Here is a 20,810-nt window from a genome sequence, read left to right as displayed (position 1 = left end):
TCAAGAGATGGGGCCTGGGGGTGTAGTCACACTTCCAAGTTGCTCATTGCCTTTTCTCCCACTTGTCCTAACTCCCTCTCCCTGGCTTCCTCATCTATGCAAGGATCAAACATGCTTCTGGCCTCTACTTAGTAGGTTAGATGCTGCCTGGAGCCAAATGCCTTCTGCCAAGCTCTGATGCTGATTCTCTTTGTCCACAGGGCATTTCTCCTGTGAGCCATCACTGGGCCTTTGCCTTTCTTACAAAAAAAAAAAAAAAAAAAAAAAGTCCTTATCTGTATTCCAGTTCAGTCTGTGCATTATCTGGTAACCATAGCAGCTTTGCTCCTAGCAGAAAAATATGAAGTCCTCTGGGTTAATTTTTAATGTTTCCCCTGGTAAAGGATGATGTTATCCATGAAATGGATTGCCGGCTGATCCCTGAAACCCGGCAGGAGCGCGGATCTCGAACATATTTTCAGATAAGGCTTTGTCAGGCATGCTGGCCTAATAGAGCATTTATCACAGAGACAGGGAAGAAGGAAAGAGAACGAACATTCACCGAGTGTTAGGCACCCTGTCGGGCCCTGGACTTAGTCTGACTCTTTCTGTATTTGGGCATTACTGTCCTCACTTTCCGGATAAAATACTGAGGCTCAGAGTATTTGTATGACTGTCTCCAGGTTGAGTAGTTCAGAAAGGGTGGAGCCCAGGGTCTGGATCCCGTCTTTAGAGTCTCAAAATCTTTTCCATGTCTAGAAATGGTTCAAAGACCTGCTATCTGCAGCTGGAATTTGGCTTTTGGAGAAACAAAATCTTCTACCCTCCCAGGCCCTGGCCCTTTGACCATTCAGCAGGCCAGAAGAAGGCCCCTGGAAGACAGGACACTAATGCCTACATGACATCCACAATCTCAAGGCATTTTTTTGCCACCAGGGCATCGAGAGATCACAGAACACGCAGGTGCTGTAGGTAATAAGGCTGGCAAGGTCTTTCACCCGGGTCTTCCCCTGGTTTGCATGGGCAAGCCCCTCTTGCTCCCCCATCTTCCTGCTGACTCGTCACTCTACTGAAAACAACTGTGTCTGCCACAGGGCTGTCTCAAGAAGGCTTGTTAAGAACACAGGCTGTGGAACAATCTCCAGTTCCATGGACCACTAATGGAGAGGCCTCCAACCTTTCCAAACACCTTCTCACAATATACTATAATAAATAGGATCTACTCAGAACTGCTGATGTAGCCCAGACTCTCACAAGCTCTTTCCTGTGGACCTCAGTTTCCCCATCCATAACATAGGACTGGGTGTATTCATCTGTTTGCTGGACCTGTATCAGAGGTCTCGTGTGCCAGTCACAGTGCTAGTGCCAAGGATGAAGAACTAAGTCAGAGATGTTTCTGCCCTGCCACTGGGCTCACAGTCCATTCTTGTGTGCTGGTCTTTTCAAATACTAATCTCTTTCCATGTGCACAACAACCATCCCAAAATGGGAGTTGTGATTCCTATTTTTCCAGATGAGGAACCTAAGCTTGGAAAGACCCAATAACTTGCTAGGGGTTAGCACCAAAAAAAGGGAGGGGGGAGGCACTCTACAAATGATGCTTGGATGAATGGATGGTTGGATAAATGGATGGATGGATGACGACATTACCTACAAGTCAGAAAGCTGGATTTGAACCCCAGGTCTGTCTGACACTAAAACATAAGCACCCTCCACTGCCCATCATCTCACAGCACACAGTACCTGTCTCCTGACAGGCCAGCCCAGGCCTCATTCTGGCCCAGGGGCCAGAGCAAGCTTCCTGAAGTAGAAGCCTCTTTAGGAGACTCTCTGCCTTGGGCTGAGCCAACCCCTCCTCCAGCGTTGTGGGCACAGCAACACAGATATCTCTAATGTCCCAGGAGGTGCTTTGGCCAGCAAAGCAGCAAATCTGCATCCAGAATCTTTCATTTCATATTGTAATGATGATTATTTGCTGAGCTCCAAAACATAAATAATTTATTTGGATAATCCCCAGCCGAGTGACACTTTCCTAATGAAACGTCTTAGTTTAGAGGAGAATGAGTTCATTATGAGAAGGCCCTCTTTGCCACTGGGGCATCCAGAGATGAAGAACAGGTAGGTGTTTTGTGCAATCTGTTTGGCAGGTTCAGGGGCCTCTGGCAGCCATCCAAGCCTCATCACCATCAGAGCATCACTGCTGGGCGTGTCTTTTACGAGGCCTATGTTATTCCTTTGTCAGAGCCACAAGCAGCCTGCCGCCTTCGTGGTCACCCAGCACCCTCTACCCAACACCGTGGCAGACTTCTGGAGGCTGGTGTTCGACTATAACTGCTCTTCCGTGGTGATGCTGAATGAGATGGACACTGCCCAGGTAGGAGGAGCCCATCCACTTCCCAGTGCTCAGGTGCGTTCAGGCAGCCATGCCCAAGAGTTGAAGGGAGAGTGTGAGAGTCAGCATAGTGCTGCCTAGCTGGCTGCCAGCACCAAACCAGCCCATCCTGCTGCAGGTGGAGGCTGGGGGGTCTCTTGCCAGGCCCTTCCACCGCCATCCCCTACCCATGCCCTTTCACTTCCAGCGACACCCCCTGCCTGTGGGCTTTGTCCAGCCCTCCTCCCCTGTCCAGAGCCAGGTTCTGTAGCTGCATACACCAGGCACTGATTAGAATCTTGCTCTAAATCACAGTGAGCCCAGGGGCTTACAGAGCCTCCCCAGCTCTGAGCATCTCCAGCCCTGCAGGAAGCCTGATGCCTGGCCACACCCAGCCTACCCCCTCAGAGATGCAGTCCATAAGGACTGAGCCTAGAGCTTGAACCTTGCACCCTTTGCCCACTAGCCACCCTGAGGATCCTGGCTTCATCGCAGAGGGCTCTTATGTCCAGGCAGGCTTCATGCCTTCACCCCCAGGGTCTGACAGATCCAAGCATTATGTGCCTATAGCACATTTCAGTACTCAAGACATGTGTCCTGGGACAGCTTCTGGGGCTCATGACACGGCAGCCATTCCAGGGTGGAAAAAGTGGGAATGTCCTTTCAGGATTTTTGGAAAGTGGTCATTTTGCTGTCTTAAACTCAAGGTACCTCAGTGAACTCCTTTGTGCATGCTGGCCTTGTGTGGGAATAAAATAAAATGGGTCTGAACTGTGGTCTCAGCCCTGCAGGAGCTCACAGTCTTGCTACAGAGACAGATGAGCAAATTGTCCCAACCTCACGTGGCAGTGCTATAATAGAGGTCAGCCTCGAAGTGCTGTGCTGACCGAGAACAGGGAGCAATTAATTCTGCCCAGAGGGTGAGGGAAGACTTCAAAAAGAAGGTGACTTTGGCCTTGAAGAAGGCAGCAGAGGTTTGGATGATGCAGCTGAGGGAGTTGGGAAAAGGCACTCTGAGCAGAGGAAGCAGTGGGGCAGAGGCAAGGTGGTGTGAATGTGTGTGGCTTGTTTGCAGAATAGCTTGGGTTGCAGTGTGGCTGGGGCGGGGGTCTGTCTAGGAGCAGGAGATGGTGGTGAGGCTGGAAAATGCAACAGGGCCCTGGCGGCACAGGGCTGCCCATGTGGGCTACAGAGTTTGGGCCTTGGCCTGCATGCAGCATGGTAAGTGTCAGATTCTTACTTTGTAAGCATCAGAACCATTTCTTCGAATAAAGCTTTCATGCAGGCACAGTATATGAAACAGCTGTTGGTGGTGAATCACATCTTGTGGGTTGAACTCCACCCAGACTGGTCATCTGGCTCCCCTCTAGCTACCCCTTCTGGCCCCCCTGCCCCCCATGCCCCTTGGAGAATCAGGACTCTGGGTGCCCTTGTGAACCTCTGGGGGTTCCCAGGAGCACTGTGAGACAGTACTTGCTGTCGAGGGAGGAGAAACACTGCAGCGTTTAAGCCGTGGTGTGGCTGAGTTCCTATTAGAAAGCTGCATCTGGGGACCAGGGAGGAGGAGAAGCTGCAAGGAAATGTGTGAGCCAGGAGATTGAGGAGGAGGATGTTGCCAAGGTACAGAAAAGAGAGGTGGTGGTCTGAACCGAGGAGGTGGCTGGCAGGCGGGACAGCTGGGCTGGGATGTGGAATCTGGGCTTCCAGATGCAGGTGCACAGGTTTGGGGAGCAGCTGGATGCAGGAGGTGAAGGAGAAGTTGTGGATGGTGGCAGGGCCAAGGTCTGGGCAAGTCAGGCATCTGGGGATGCTCCAGCTGAGATGGGGAAGGCAGGAGGTGGCATGGAGAGGAGTCGATTAATGGGATGAAATGGAGTGCCCCGTGGGGTGTGCACGTGAGAGACAAACAGGAGAGATGCGCTCAGTCTTCAACCATATTTGTGGAATATCTGTTAGCCGCCAGGAACTATTCTAGGTGTTTGGAATGTGTTGTGAACAAGACGGAGCAAGCGAAACAGCAAATTCCCATCTCTGCTGCAACTTCTGTTCTAAAATGGAAGAGACAGTAAATAACAAATACCACCCTATAATGTACCTAATTATATGTTAGACAGTGATGAGTATATGGGAAAAAATACAAGGGCAGGGTAAGGAAGATTGGAAGGTGGGATTGGGGCATGGAATACAATTGGGATGGCGTGATTAAGGCAGGCCCTACTGAGAAGGTCATAGACTTGTGTAGTTTTGAAAGAGGAGAGAGAATGAGCCCTGTGACCATCTCTGGGAAAAGCGTCACAGGGAGATGGGACAACCCACATCCACTCCTTATGGTGGATTCGTGCCTGGCACACTTGAGGAACAGCACAGAGGCCACTATGACTGGCACAGAGTGAGTGTGGGAACAGCAGCAGGTGACACAGAGACACGGCAGGGCCAGGTCATGGAAGGTCTAAGGGGTCATAGGAAGAACTTGAGATTTTACTGTGAGAGAAGAGAGCCACCAACAGGTCTTGAGGAGAAGAGGGACATACTTTGACTTAAAAAAAAAAAAAATCCCTCTGACTACTGTGTTGGCAATAGATGATTGGTACAGGAAGGGGAGAACCTCACTTTGGGAGGGGTAGAGAAGCAGGGCTCAAGGTCATTGGCTGTAGCTTCCCCTGCCGGAGTGGGTCTTAGGTAAATGAAGATTTCTCAGCTCCAGATGTTGGTACAGCCTTTGAGAATTGATTCTCTAAATGCAAAAACATCAGGCTCAGAAGAGCCATGAGGTTGGCTGCCATATGCAGCTGGCAAGCATCCCCTAAAATCGGCAGATGAATAGAGCACTTATTGATATAAATATCATCACCGCAACAGCTGGGTGCCTTGTGAAAATAAACAATGACACAGTGTGAGCATCAGAAAAGCCGCCCTTAGCACCTGGAAGGGTGGTTCTTTGAAGTGGTATCAGCATTTGCCTGCCAGCGTGTCCGTGCCAGGACAGCTACAGCTTCCTGGCCAGCCCAGCGACACAGATGGGTCTGCCATAGGTCCTGAGCATCAGCAGAGGATCAATGCCACATCCTGTGGTTTGACCGGGGACCAAGCATAAGGGCTCGTGTTGAGGGTTGTGGCAGGACTACCTGTAAGTCGCAGCAAAATAGGGTTGAGGAGAGGCTGAGACCTCTCTGAGTGCCTTGTTTTCTTGCACTGCTGGCCAAATCAGCCTGCTTCTGCTCAGAATCTTCCACTGCACCGTTCAATCAGCCATCCCCAGCCACAGATATTCTCCCCTTCTCCACAGTGGCTTCTGCTCAAAGATAATTACAAGCAGTGGGGGCTGAAGATAAAGACTCTGAAGGCAACTACATGTATTTGACCTCAGAGATCTTTTTTTAACTCCTAAGAACTCCAAGGCCTATGATCAGATTAGTGGGGCAATATCCTAGAACCACAACATCCAGCAAATGACACTGTGGTTTCCAGTGGGAGCATCAGAAAGAACCTTTCCAGCCACACCCAATAGCACTGATGCAAGCAAGATCCCTTCTATCCTTGTGGGCTCTTGGGATAGACCAGAGTCCATGGGGAACAGACGGCAGAAGGGAACAGACACCCTCTTCATGGTCATGCCACACCTACAATATTGTTTAGACAGCTCAGGAGATCTCTGTGCCGGCCATGGGGTGGGGCTGTGCAGTAGGCACAATCATGGCCTCCCCACAAAGATGTCCACATCCTTGTCTCTAAACCAGTGAATGTATTATCTTCCAGAGTAGAAGGGACTCTGCATATGTAGTAAACATAAGGGTGCTGAGATGTGTACATTGTCCTGGGCTATCCAGGTGGACCCAAGATTAGGATCCTAGGAAGAGGGATGAAGGAAGATCAGTCAATGGTGATGGAAGCAGACCACGGGACAACAGAAGCAGAAAGTGGAGTGATAATAGCCACAGACCGAAGTGTGCTGGCTGCCTCTCAGAACTGGAGAAGATGAGGAATGGATTGTCCCCTGCAGACTCCAGAAAGGAACACAGACAGCTCAGCTGACACTTTGACTTTAACCCTTTAATACTCATTTCAGGTTCCTGACCCCCCAGATAATCTGTGTTGTGTTAAGCCACCACATTTGTGGTAATTAGTTGCATCAGCCATAGGAAACTAATACAGACAATAAAACTGTAAACAGGAATTCAGACCCAGAGGTACAGGAATCAGTGCCAGTGTGGGATGTGAGACTGAAATCGTGGGAACATCCAGAGTCAACAGTGTTGGACTGGAAAGTGGTTTGAGCTTGGAGTAATCCACATCTGAATCAGAGACCATCAGGAATCATGAGACAGCAAGATGGAGGGAGCCAAAGAGACGTCAGATGTCCACCTCACCAACCATAGGACTACTCTTGCTGACCCAGGAGGAGGTCTTTTAAAAGTCAAGATGCAAAAAAAAAGTCAAGATGCATGCTTTCTGGGCTGTGTTCAATCCTTCAGTCATCCACATGCATTGACTGAAAACCTACCATGCACCAGGCACAGACTAGACCAAAGAGGCACAAACAAACAAAAAAAAACAAACCCAGTCCCCATGGAGTAGACATTGTAGTGAAGTAATATCTACCTGCCAGACTCCCTTGGCATCAAACAGGATGGAACTGTCTTCAGCTGGAACCGTCTCAACCAAGACCCCTGAGTAGCAGGAAGAAGCTGACCGGGAAGCAGAAGGGATGGAAGGGGCAGTGTGTAGGCAGCATGTCACATGCTCCTGAGCTCTGTGGGTAGCCTTAGAAGAATCCAGCAAGAGATGACCACCACACATCACCCCACCATCCTGGAATCAGGTTTGGGGTCAATGAGACCCAGTGTCACTTTGGTTGTCAGTGCTAGGTCTTTAGTGTCCCTTGAACATCCTACTAATTTATCATACTGACTATGCTTGCAGCATCCCTCTGAGTTTCTCAGTGTTTCCCTTGTCACTCATTCTAGGGAGGACATGTTATTGTGCTTACATCTTAAAGATTTTATCATGTGTATGTTCTCCAAACACCTTTTGATATTTCCCAAGTCTTTCACCAGAGATGTACTATTTTAGAAGCTTTTGTTTTCCAAACTGTATTTACTAATTAATCATTGGTTAGTTTTACTTGTATGTTTTTCCACAAACATAACTACCCCAGTGAATTTCTGATTGGCAGACCATATACAGAACTAACACTAGACGGTCTAATTCCAGCCCAAAGCCAGAGACTTGATGTTCTTCATTCCAGGACAACAACGAGATTTTCTTTAGCTTCTAAAGACTTTGGAGATCTCTCATTGGCTTCTCCTGCCAACTTTATAGACCCCACTTTGGAAACCACTGATCTGACTGGGGTCCATTTCCCCTCATTTTGCACATCAGAAAGCTGAGGTCTAGGCAGGAAAAAACGATTTATCCAGAGCCCCATAGCCCATCACTGACTTGGGTCCAATCTACCAGGGATTGTGAAGATTTTGGTTACCATTTAAACAATAGGATTTCCAGGGCCCCGGTGCCTGGTAATCACTGACTGGCACGTGGGTATATGGAGCAGAAAGAAAGCTCTTGTTTGGTATAAAATAAGAGCTCTGTAAAAGCTGAGCTGCCGAGTTCTGAGGCTCCCACCATGGAAAGTCTGAGAGTTCAGGTAATGCCAGGCAAGGTAGAAAGTTGACGGAGTGTGAGACCAAGAATTGTACATTCGCACAGTTTCTAGAAGTGAGAGAGGGAAGCTCATCATCCTCCCAGGAGAAGAGCAGGGGTGATATTTCAGGGATGTCTTTTCTTGTCACTGTGCCTGCAAGACAAATAGAAAGCAATGATATCTCCATCTTTATCTCGGCTTATGAAAACACAGCCTAACATGCTGGCAAAACCCACAGAAAACCGAAGGCTCTGAGAGCCTCGAGTCTGGCTGTGTTTCTGTTCCAGTAGGTATCAATAGAATAAGAAGTCTTGGGGGGGGGGGCGGCACCTGGGTGGCTCAGTTGGTTAAGCATCTGCCTTCGGCTCAGGTCATTATCCCAGGGTCCTGGGATTGAGTCACATGTTGGGCTCCTTGCTCAGCAGGGAGTCTGCTTCTCCCTCTCCCTCTGCCCCTTTCCACTGCTTATATTCTCTCTCTCTCTCTCTCTCTCTCTCTCTCTCTCTCTCTCTCTCATAAAAAAAAAATCTTTTTAAAAAGTAGTCTGGGTCTATGAGACCTGCCTTCAAGTTCTAACCCTGCTGCCTACTGGCCTTAAGCCAGTTTCATAAGCTGTCCCAAATCTCAACGTGATCTTCTATTAAAATCATGTAACCCAGAGGTCAGCCAAATTCACGCTGTCCTTGAAAATTTAATTGAAATAGGGATCCCTGGGTGGCGCAGCGGTCTGGCGCCTGCCTTTGGCCCAGGGCGCGATCCTGGAGACCCGGGATCGAATCCCACGTCGGGCTCCCGGTGCATGGAGCCTGCTTCTCCCTCTGCCTGTGTCTCTGCCTCTCTCTCTCTCTCTCTCTGTGTGTGTGACTATCATAAATAAATAAAAATTTAAAAAAAAAAAAAAAAAAAAAGAAATGGGCTCTGCTTCCTCTTCCCCATCCTGTGGCCAAGTTTATTATCTACCCCATAGATATCTGGGAATTGCAAGGGAGTCCTGTTTGCATGCTTACTTCCCACTTCCCGCTCAGGCCTTACTGGGGACAAAGTGGGGTTCGAATCCCAGTAATGCCCATGACCAAAGGTTGAACGTTGCACATCCCCATTCTTAACCGCACCTCTTCTTGCCTCCTCACCCCTGGCATGTGGCAGCACATCTACCCACCCACACCCTGTTGCCCAAACCGTTTCCTACCTCTGCCTCTCCTTCCATGCCTCCCATAGCAATGCTACCTTCTACCCAAAAGCTGTGCCTTTCTTAAGCTGTACGGTTGCACTCTGTTTAATACACAGTGTCACATTATAGTGAAGGCACACTATTATATTAGTTTCATGTGTATAGTGTAGCAGTTCAGCAGTACCATAGGTTACTTAGTGTTAAGATATTTGCACTCCCAATCTCCTTCACCATTTTCACCCAACCCCCACCCAGCTCTTCTGATAACCATCACTTTGTTCTGTGTAGTTAAGGCTGTGTTTTTTGGTTTGTCTCATTTTTCTCTATTCCTCCTTTGTTCTGTACCTTAAATTCCACATATGAGTGAAATCATATAGTATTTGTCTTTCTCTAACTTATTTCACTTAGCATTATACTCTAGACCTACCCATATAGTTCCAAATGGAAAGATTTCATTCTTTTTTATGGCTGAATAATATTCTGTGTATATACTACTTCTTTATCCATACATCTATTGATGGACAGGTAGGCAGCTTCCATAATTTGGCTATTATAATTAATGCTAGAATAAACATTGGGTGCATGTTTCCCTTTGAGTGTGTTTTTGTTTTCTTTGGGTAAATACCCAATAGTACAGTTACCAGGTCATAGGGTAGTTCTATTTTTAACATTTTGAGGAAACTCTATACTGTTTTCCACAGTGTCTGCTCCAGTTTTCATTCCCAGTAATAGTGCATGAGGATGAGGGTTCCTTTTTCTCCACATCCTCACCAACACTTGTTGCTTCTTGTATATTTTATTTTAGCCACTCTGACAGGTGTGAGGTGATATCTCATTTGTACTCTTTATTTGCATTTCCCTGATGATGAGTGATGTTGAACATCTGTTTCATGTGTCTGTTGTCCATCTGGATGTCTTCTTTGAAGAAATGTCTGTTCATATTTTCTGTCCATCTTTAAGTGGGTTATTTGTTTTGGTGTTGAGTTGTATAAGTTCTATATATATTTTGGATACTAACCCTTTATCAGATACATCTTTTGCAAATATCTTCTCCCATTCAGTAGATTGACTTTTGGTTGCTTTGACTTTTGGTTGTTTTGACTATTGATTATTTCCCTCGCTGTGCAGAAGCTCTTTATTTTGATGTAGTCCCAGTAGTTTATTTTTGCTTTTGTTTCCCTTGCCTCAGGAGACATATCTAAAAAGATATTGTTATGGCTGATGTCAGAGAAATCACTCCCTGTGTTCTCTCCTAGGATTTTTATGATTTCAGGTATCAGATTCTGGTCTTTAATCAAATTCGAAGTTAGTTTTGTCTATGGTGTAAGAAAGTGGTCCAGTTTCATTCTTTTGCATGTTGCTGTTCAGTTTTCCTAACACTATTTCTAAAGGGACTGCCTTTTTGCCATTGGATATTCTTTCCTACTTTGTTGAAGATTAATTGACCTCATAATTATGTGCTTATTTCTGGATTTTATATTCTGTGCCATTGATTTGTGTATCTGTTTTGTACCAGAACCATACTGTTTTGATTACTACGGTTGTATAATATAACTTGAAGTCGAGAGTTGTGATGCCTCTAGCTTTGCTTTTCTAAGATTGCTTTCTCTATCTGGGCAGAGTCTTTTGTGGTTCCATACAAACTTTAGGATCATTTTCCACTTCATTATTGGTATACACAAATGCAATGGATTTCTGTCCATTAATTTTGTATCCTGCAAGCATAATGAATTAATTTATCCCTATTCTAGTAGTTTCTATGATGAAGTCTTTTGTGTTCCCTTCTATATGGTATCATGTCACAAATAGTGAGGCTTACTTCTTCCTTACTAATGTGGGTGCCTTTTATTTTTTTCTCTGACCTGCTCAGCTTGATTACTTTCCATGACTCTGTCCTCCAGGTCACTAATTTGTTCTTCTGCTTCTTCTAGCCTGCTATTTATTCCATCTATATGTTTTTAGTTTCATTTATAGTGTTCTTCACTTCTGATTGGTTCTTTTATTTCCCCTCATTGTTAAAGGTTTCAGTGATGTCTTCTACTCTTTTGTCAAGTCCAGTGAGTATCTTTATGACTGTTACTTCAAATTCTCTATCAGGCATGTTACTTATCTCCATTTTCCTTAGGTCCTGCTCTTTCATTTGGAACATACTCCTCTGTCTCCAAATTTTTTCTACCTCTCTGTGTCTGTTTCTGTGTGTTAAGAAAGTCAACTATGTGTCCTGTTTTTGAAAGTAGTGGGCAGGATGAGCACTTTTAACAAGGTGGCACTGGTCCTTTGCCAGAGAGAATGTGCCCCCACTGCTAAGACTGGGGCCAGCTGAGTCAATCCACAAAGCATGCACAGGCAGGGCACACAGTACCCACAAATTGTGGACACTGGTCCTTTTCCACAGGGGATGAGCCACTGCTGCTGAGACCTGGCTGGCAAAGCATGCATGGGTGAAGCGTGCAGTTTTAACAAGGTGCATGTGTCCTCTGCAGGAGGTAATCAGCTGCCACCATTTCTGCCAAAACTGAGGCCCTGCGAAGCATGCGGTCAGAAGACATGGTGTTGGCAAGGTTTGCAGGATCTTCTCAGAAAGGAGGCTCACAGCATCATGACTCAGGCAAACGTGACTGGAAATGGCAGATCTGCCAAAGCACAGGGGAGCAGGGCTTGGTGTAAGCAAGTTAGGTAGTTAATGTGGGTGTTGCGCTGGTTCCCACAGGTGGCCATGTGTTTATACTGGGGGATGAAGGCAGGAAATAGCACCTGCCACCTCCTTTGTTCCTGGAGGGGTCTCCCTGTAAACTCTACCCCTCTGGGATGCTCTGAGATGAGTAAATAGGACCCTGGCATTTCCAAACTGCTGCTTCGAGGCTTGGTCTCTATGGGCTGCTTGTTGTGCTGTCTCTTTAAGCCTAGGGATTCAACTTCCTAACATCCTCTTGGCTCTCCCAGAACCAAGCCTGCTGATTTTTAAAATTCCAGGCTTTAAGTCCTCCTAGTTGTAAGAACTCAGAAAATTTGGTTTGGTTTCAAAGCCAAATGCTATGAGGATTCACCTCCCCCATTTGGGCTCCCTGTTATGATCCTTTGTTCCTCTCTTTTCTCCTCACCCACAGTTCCTTCCCAAGGATGACCTGTGAGTCAGTTTAGCTCCTACCCCATCTCTTCCCTTCCTACCCTCTTTGATGTGGCCTCTCCTCTACATTTAGTTGTTGAATTTGTTCTGCCAGTCTTCAGGTTGTTTTCTGCATTATCTGCACTTAATGTGAGTGGTATCTAGTTGTATTCACAGAACAAGGTGATATTTGGGTCCACTACTACACCTTCTTCACCAGAAGTCCTTCTTGAGCTCTCTCTTCAATACCTCTTTCTGAAGCCTGCCCTGCGACTTTGCCATCCACTCTACATCCTCTGTAAATATTCTTCTAAAATCCTTCCCTTTCTCCTCAGACTCCAATGCAACTGTCATAAGTAAGTTCCCCCACTACACAGAGATTGCATTATTCACCACATGGGGCTGTTGAGAGGCATATGTGCTTTAATCACCAGTCATGTGCCTCTTTCTCTCTGCCCCTTGCTTTGTACCTGCCACCTCACCCTCAATCTGTCTTCCTTAGCTAGCCAATTATATGATTTTGGTTCTTTATAGAATCTATTTAAAGGAATTTTATAATCACTGATCTAAATTTTGAAACCAATTCAGGTAACTTTCACATTTTTCTCTTAGAAATATTAATTCAATTTCACCTTTAAGTGGCCCAGGATTGATTTCCCCTACTACGAACCTGGAATAAGGAGAGTCCTTCATTTCTGAAACTGTGATATTAATTGGCCTTTCCATCTTATCAAAGTATTGTTTAATTAACAAAAGACATAACTAAGGTGCACTGAAATGTGCTTTTAAATTGTTGATTCCAAAAATAGGCCCATATGCTAGTTTTCATTCAACTCATCAGAACATGTTTATTCCAGCAACTAACAAGCTTTCTGATTCCATCAGCAAGAAAATGATGTTCAACAGTGAGGCTACCTCCACATTTGTTACATTTCACGTGTGAACTTGCTCTCCCAAAGGACATCTTTTCATGGTCCAAAGAGCTATGGAGATCACTAGGTGGAATAATGTATGGCAGCTGTTCCAGGGCCGTTCACACATGCTTGGTTTAACTTGTTCTGACAATAAATAGCAGAAGGCCCCTCTGCTTTTCTGGAAGAAGCATGGATATTTCTGAATCATATGCAGCAACTGAACTGGCTTCCCCTCCCAGGTGTGATCAGCAAGACTGACTGTGTGTATCTGCAGTGGTGTGAAGCCCTCCCTTCGAGAAGGCAACACCATCCCTCCCTAGTCTATTGGGTAAGAAAAGGAGGGGGGTGGTGCCAAGACATGAGGTGGGAAAGGGCCATGCAGACTCTAGGCTAGAGAGAATTGGAACCTATTCTTGGAGAAAGCCACTTCAAAAGATTTTCAACTAAATAAAAAAAAAAAAAATGCCAAAGTTGCATCGACTGTACATGCAGCCCCAGGTCACCTGGGTTCTCATAGTCTTAGAACCAAGTGGGCCTCCTTGAACCCTCCACCATTTTCCAGGACCTTAAGAAACCATAGATCTCTAAGGAGCTTGGGAAGATGGAGAAGTAGCAAGACCCTGAGCTCTCACCCTGTCCCACATCTTCAACTAGGTATCATCTACATCCCAAGCCAACAAGTCACAGAGTGATCCAAAGACTGGCAGAACAAACTTCACACCTACTTATAGAAAAAAGCTGCATATGAAAGGTTGGGATACAGAGAGCTGCATGTGCAGAGAGAGCAAAGAAATGAGCCCTTACACCAGGGAACTCACCCAGGGAAAACTAATCTCCATAACATTTGGCGTTAAAAACCTGAGGGGCTGGGGTGCCTGGGTGGCTCCGTTGGTTAAGCATCTGACTCTTGATTTCAACCCAGATTGTGTTCTCATGATCTCTTATGAGATCAAGCCCTGAGTCAGGCTATAGGCATGAAGCCTGCTTAAAATTTTCCCTCTGCCCTCTAACCCCGACTTGTGCTCTCACTCTAAAATATGTGTGTGTTTGTGTGTTTGTGTGTGTGTGTGTGTGTGTGTAATAAAAACCAGAGGGATTGAATTCTGTGAGCTTTAAAAGGCAGCAGACTCAGCACTGGGCCAGCCAGGAGGGCAAGTGAAAGCTGGAGAGAGACAGCAGCCTCAAAGAGACAGCAGCCTGCACAGAAAAGCAAATTAAAGCAACATTTTATATACCAGGGCAAATGGGAGACAGGTCTGTTCATACTGATTTGGGAGTGTATTGTGGGACTTCTCTGAAAGTGAGGGACCTGGCAGGCACCATGTTCCTCCCTTATCCCCCAGCATAAACACAGAGCCACCTGTGGGACACTGGGCTGCACAGACACTTCTGTGTGACCTGCTGGCAGTACGCTACCCCCATGAGTTCTCCTGAGGACTCACCCACTCGAAGCCTGCTGGCCTCTGCCCTAGGCTCAGGGTAAATTTCGTTAAAGCTGCACATATGCCCTGACCAGCTGATAGGTGCACAGCAGCCTCAGTGTGCCATGCACAGCACCATGCCCCCAGCTGCCGCTGTGGGCTGTAACCAGCTGCCATCACATGCCATGCCCTGCCACACACTCACAGCCACCATTGTGCACCAGGCTCAGCTGCACCCAGCCACCTTCTTACACCACTTCCAGTCTTGCACCCTTGGCAGACAGCCCTGGCACACAGCCCCCACCAGCTCCGACATACAGCCCCAAGTTGCCACAGCATTTCAAGATATCCAGCATAGGACTGGTGGTCCAGCAAAAATTTTGCTAACACCACTGGCCCACTCCAAGTTCCCCAGGAGCATACCTCCTTGGAATGAGGTGCTTGAGTCCCACTAACACCAGAGAGAAGCACAGACCACAACAGGCAGAGTCAGCACAGACAACTGCACTGAAAGGAAAAGTGACTCAGACACAACAGCAGGGCATAAGCAAAAAAACATAGGAAACTCTCCTGAAGTGCCAGATTTTGGTGAACAGGGGACACTGCAATGCAGGGCACTGCAGGGCACTCCAGGATCTCTTTTTCATAATATCACTACTTTTAAGAGAATACACAAGTGACTTTCTTAACACAGAAAACAGACACAAAGAGGCAGACAAAATGAAGAGACAGAGAAATTTATCCCAAATGAAAGAACAGGGAAAGGCCACAGCCAGAGATCTAAGCAAAACAGATAAAAGTTACATGCATGATAGAAAATTTAAAGCAATGATCAAAAGGATACTCACTGGACTTGAGAAAAGGGTGGAGGACAGGGGCACCTGGGTGGCTCAGTGGTTGAGCGTCTGCCTTTGGCTCAGGTTGTGATCCTGGGGTCCTGGGACCAAGTCTCATATGAGGCTCCCCATGGGGAGTCTGCTTCTCCCTCTGCCTATGTCTCTGCTTCTCTGTGTCTTTCATGAATAAATAAAATCATTTTTTAAAAGGGAAGGTGGAGGACATCAATGAAATCCTTAACACAGAGATAAGGAATAACATAGCAGAGATAAAGGGCTAAATGAATGAAAAACATGCTTGGTGGAATGAATACAAGGATGGAAGAAGCAGAAATGAATTACTGACCTAGAAGACAGACTAATGGAAAATAATGAAGCTGAACAAAAGAGAGAAAAAAGAAATATGCAAAACGAGGATAGATTTAGGGAACTGACTCCATCTGATGTAATAACATTCGTATAATGGGGGGCCCCAGAAGAAAAAGAGAGAAAGAAGAGCAGAACATTTATTTGAGGAATTAATAGCTGGAAACTTCCCTAATCTGGGGAAGGAAACAGATATCCAGATTCTAGAGGCACAGAGAACTCCAGCCAAAATCAACAAAAGCAGATTCATACTAAGCATATTGTAATTAAACTTACAAAATATATTGATAAAGAAAAAAAATTTTTAAGCAGCAAGACAAGAGACAACAGTAACTTATAAGAGAAAATCCATAAGGATAACAGGAGATTTTTCAACAGAAACTTTGCAGGCCAGAAGAGAGTGGCATGATATATTGAAAGTACTGATTGGGAAAAATCTGCAACCAAGAATATTTATTCCAGCAAGGCTATTGTTCAAAATAAAGGAGAGAGAGAGAGTTTCCCAGACAAATGAAAACTAAAAGAGCTTGAGACCACTAAACAGGCCCTGCAAGAAATATTAAAGGGGACTCTTTGAGTGGAAAGGAAAGACCAAAAGTGACAGTTATAAAGGTAGGAAACAAAAAAGCAGTGAAAATGAATATTTCTGTAAATTTTCAGTCAAGGAACTTTTAAAAAGCATATAAAATATAATAACATATACCAAAAATGTGGGGAGGAGAGGAGTAAAGAATGGTTTCAAACTTAAATGGCCATCAATCTAATATAGACCTCTATCTGCAAAAGAAGTTATATACAAACCTAATGTAGCCATATATCAAAAACTTCTAATAGACTTGCAAAGAATAAAGAGAAGGAAATCCAAACATACTAAAAATAATCAGCAAAATATGAAAGAAAGACAAGAAAGGATCAGAGAAGATCTTCAGAAACAATCACAAAACAAGTAATAAAATGGCAATAAATACATATCTATCAGTAGTTACTTTGGATGTGAATGGACTAAATGATCCAATCAAAAGACATAAGGTGAGAGATTAAAAAAAAAAAAAGACCTGTCTATATGCTTCCTACAAGAGACTCATTTTGGACCTAAATATACTGATCAAAAGTCAGGAGATGGAGAAACCTCTACCATGCAAAGGGATGTCAAAAGAAAGCTAGAGTAGCAATACTTATATCAGACAAAATAGACTTTAAAACAAAAGCTATAACAAGAAACAAAGAATGGCACTATATAATAGTAATGGGAACAGTCCAACAAGAAGATATAGCCATTGTAAATATTTATGCACCCAACATGGGAGCACCCAAATAACTTAAATCAGTTAAGAAAAAACATAGAAGAATTAATTGATAACATTGCAATAATAGCAGGGAACTTTAACATCCCCACTTACCCAATAATCAATGGACAGATCATCCAAACAGAAAATGAACAAGGAAACAGTGGGTTTGAATGACACCCTAGACCAGATGGGTCTAACAGATATATTCAGAACGTTCCATTCTGAAACAGAATATAAATTGTTTACAAATTGTACATGGAACATTCTCCAAAGATCAGCTATTCGCCCACAAAACAAGCCCCAACAAATTCAAAATGATCCAAGTCATACTATGCGTCTTTTCTGACCACAACGCTATGAAACTAAAAATCAACCATAAGTAAAACTCTGGAAAGATCACAAACGCATGAGGTTGAATACCATGCTACTAAACAATGAATGGGTCAACCAGTAAATCAAAGAAGAAATCAAAAAGTATATGGAAACAAACAAAAATGAAAACATAATGGTCCAAAAGCTTTGGGATGCAATGAAAGTGGTTCTAAGAGGGAAGCTTATAGCAATATAGGCCTACCTCAAGAAATAAGAAAAATCTCAAATAAACAACCTAACTCACACCTAAAGGAGCTAGAGAAAGAACAGCAAACAAAACCTAAAACCAGCAGAAGGAAGGAAATAATAAAAATTAGAAAAATAAATGATGCAGAAACTAAAAAGACAATAGAACCAATCAATGAAACCAGAAGCTGGTTCTTTGAAAAAAAAAATCAATAAATTTGATAAACCTCTAGCCAGACTTACCAAGAAAATAAAAGTACCCAAATAAATAAAATCACTAATGAGAGAAGAGAAATAACAACCAACACCACAGAAATACAATCATGAGAGATTATGAAAACCTATATACCAACAAATTGGACAATCTAGAATAAATGCATAAATTCCTAGAAACATATAAACTACTGAATCTGAAGCAGGAAAAATAAAAAATTCAAATAAGCCAGTAATCAGCAAGGAAATTGAATCAGTAATCAAAACACTCCCAGCAAACAAAAGCCCAGGACCAGATGGCTTCACAGTCAAATTCCACCAGACATTTAAAGAATAATTAATACCTATTCCTCTTAAGCTATTACAAAAAAAAAAATAGAAAAGGAAGGAAAACTTCCAAATTCATTCTATGAGGCCAGCATTACCCTGATACCAAAACCAGATAAAGACACCACTAAAAAAGAGAACTACAGGCCAATATTTATGATTAACATAGAAAAATCCTCAACAAAATACTAGCAAACTGAATCCAACAATATATTTTTAAAAATCATGCAGCACGGTCAAATGGGATTTATTCCTGGGTTGCAAGGGTGGTTCAATATTTGCAAATCAATTGATGTGACACATCAATAAGGGAAAGAATGAGAACCAAATGATCATTTCAACAGACAGAAAAAGCACTTGACAAAGTGCCATTCATGATAATAACCCTCAGCAAAGTAGACTAAGAGGGAACATACTTCAACATAATAACGGCCTTATATGAAAAAACCCACAGCAAAATCATCCTTAATGGGGAAAAACTGAGAGTTTTTCTCCTAAGGTCAAGAACAAGACAAGAATGTCCACTCTCACCCCTTTTATTCAGCATAGTACTTGAAGTCCTAGCCATAGCAATCAGACCACAAAAACAAAAAGCATCCAAGTCAGTAAGGAAGAAGTAAAACTTTCACTATTTGCAGGTGACATGATACTATATATAGACAATCCAAAAGACTCCACCAAAAAACCAACTACAACTGATAAATAAATTCATTAAAGTCACAGGATTCAAACTCAATGGACAGAAATCTGTTACATTTCTATACACCAATGATGAAGCAACAGAAAGACAAATTAAGAAAACAATCCCATTTACAATTGCACCCAAAATAATAAGATACTTAGGAATGAACCCAAACCAAAGAAGTGAAAGACCTCTTCTCTGAAAACTATAAAATGCTCATGAAAGAAATTGAAGATGATACAAAGACATGAAAGGACACTCTGTGCTCATGGATTGGAAGAACAAATATTGTTAAAATGTCTATACTACCCAAAGCAACATACACATCTAATGCAATGCCTATCAAAATACCAACAGCAGTTTTCACAGAACTAGAACAAAAAATCCTAACATTTGTATGGAACCAAAAAGACCCCACCCCAATAGTCAAAGCAATCTTCAAAAAGTGAAGCTGGAAGCATTATAACTCCAGACTTCAAGTTATATTACAAAGCTGTAATAATCAAAACATTATAGTACTGGTACAAAAAAATAAACAGATGGGTCAGTGGAACAGAATAGAAAATGCAGAAATAAACCCACAATTTATATGGTCAATTAATCTTCAATGAAGCAGGAAAGAGTATCCAGTGGCAAAAAGGACAGTCTCTTTAACTGGTGCTGGGAAATGGTGCACAAATGGTGCTGGGAAAACTGGACAGAAACATGCAAGGAATGACACTGGACCATTTTCTTATAACAGATAAAATTAACTTCAAATTTGATTAAAGATCTAAATGTAAGACAGGAAATCATAAAAATCCTAGAGGAGAACACAGGCAATAACTTCTTTGACATCAGCCATAGCAACTTCTTTCTAGATATGTCTCCTGAGGCAAGGGAAACAAAAGCAAAAAGAAAATACTAGGATAACATCAAAATAAAAAGCTTCTGCACGGCAAAGGAAACAATCAACAAAACTGAAAGGCAACCTACAGAATGGGAGAAGATATTTGCAAATGACTCATCCAATAAAGGTTTGGTATCCAAAATATATAAAGAACTTCTAAAATTCAACCTCCCAAAAAACAATAATCCAATTAAAAAATAGGCAGAAGCAAAAAACAAACAAACAAAAAAATAGGCAGAAGACATGAACAGACATTACTCCAAAGATATACAAATGACCAGCAGACACATGAAAAGGTGCTCATCATCACTAATCATCCAGGAAATGCAAATCAAGCTGCCTACCATAAGCTATCATCCCACACCTGTTAGAATGGCTAAAATCAGCAACACAAGACACAACAGGTGTTGACAAGGATGTGAAGAAAGGGGAACCCTCTTGCATTGTTGGAGGAAATGTAAGGGGTGAAGCTGCTGTGGAAAATACATGGAAGTTCCTCAAAAAGTTAAAAATAGAACCATCTAGCAATTGCACTACTGGATATTTACTCAAAGAATATGAAAACACTAATTCGATGGGATTAACATTTACCCTTATGTTTATAGAAGCATCATCTACAACAGCCAAGATGATGGAAGCAGCTCAAGTGTCCACCAATTGATGAATGGGTAAAGAAGATGTGCTATAGATACACAATGGAATATTATTCAGCCATAAAGAATGAAATCATGCCATTTGCAATGGCATGGATGGAGCTAGAGAGTATAATGCTAAACAACATAAGCCAGCCAGAGAAAGACAAATACCATATGATTTTACTCATAAGTGGAATTTAAGAAAAAAAAGCAGAAGGAAAAAAAATGAGAAAGAGAGAAAGAAATCAAGAAACAGACTCCTAATTATAGAGAACTGATGGTTACTGGAGGGGAGGGAGGCAGGGGATGGGTGAAATGGGGGATGGAGATTAAGGAGAGCACTTGTGATGAGCATCAAGTGATGTGTGGAAGGGTTGAATCACTGTATTGCACACCTGAAACTAATATAACT

The 20,810-nt window shown here is 43.6% G+C and overlaps 1 protein-coding gene and 1 non-coding gene across 22 annotated transcripts in view; one reads left to right on the top strand and one right to left on the bottom strand.

Moving 5' to 3' along the window:
• PTPRT (protein tyrosine phosphatase receptor type T) overlaps positions 1-20,810 on the top strand; it is a 1,032,653-nt gene that overhangs the window by 994,923 nt on the left and 16,920 nt on the right. For both annotated transcript variants that reach the window (XM_038572341.1, XM_038572340.1), the window contains one exon: positions 2,222-2,353. In XM_038572341.1, coding sequence (XP_038428269.1) covers positions 2,222-2,353 — 132 coding nt within the window. The remainder of the gene's footprint in view (positions 1-2,221; positions 2,354-20,810) is intronic.
• The window catches only part of LOC119865668, a 235,930-nt gene continuing 221,316 nt past the window's right edge, over positions 6,197-20,810 (bottom strand). For 4 of the 20 annotated variants that reach the window (XR_005377875.1, XR_005377869.1, XR_005377882.1 and 1 more), the window contains one exon: positions 6,207-8,144. This is a non-coding gene — a transcript (uncharacterized LOC119865668). Of the gene's footprint in view, positions 8,145-20,810 lie in introns of all 20 variants that reach the window. The other 16 variants (XR_005377878.1, XR_005377881.1, XR_005377884.1 and 13 more) reach the window with 12 other exon arrangements.

This window comes from Canis lupus, chromosome 24, assembly GCF_011100685.1.
Source record: "Canis lupus familiaris isolate Mischka breed German Shepherd chromosome 24, alternate assembly UU_Cfam_GSD_1.0, whole genome shotgun sequence".
NCBI lineage: Eukaryota > Metazoa > Chordata > Mammalia > Carnivora > Canidae > Canis > Canis lupus.
This window is presented reverse-complemented; position numbering and strand designations above follow the sequence as displayed.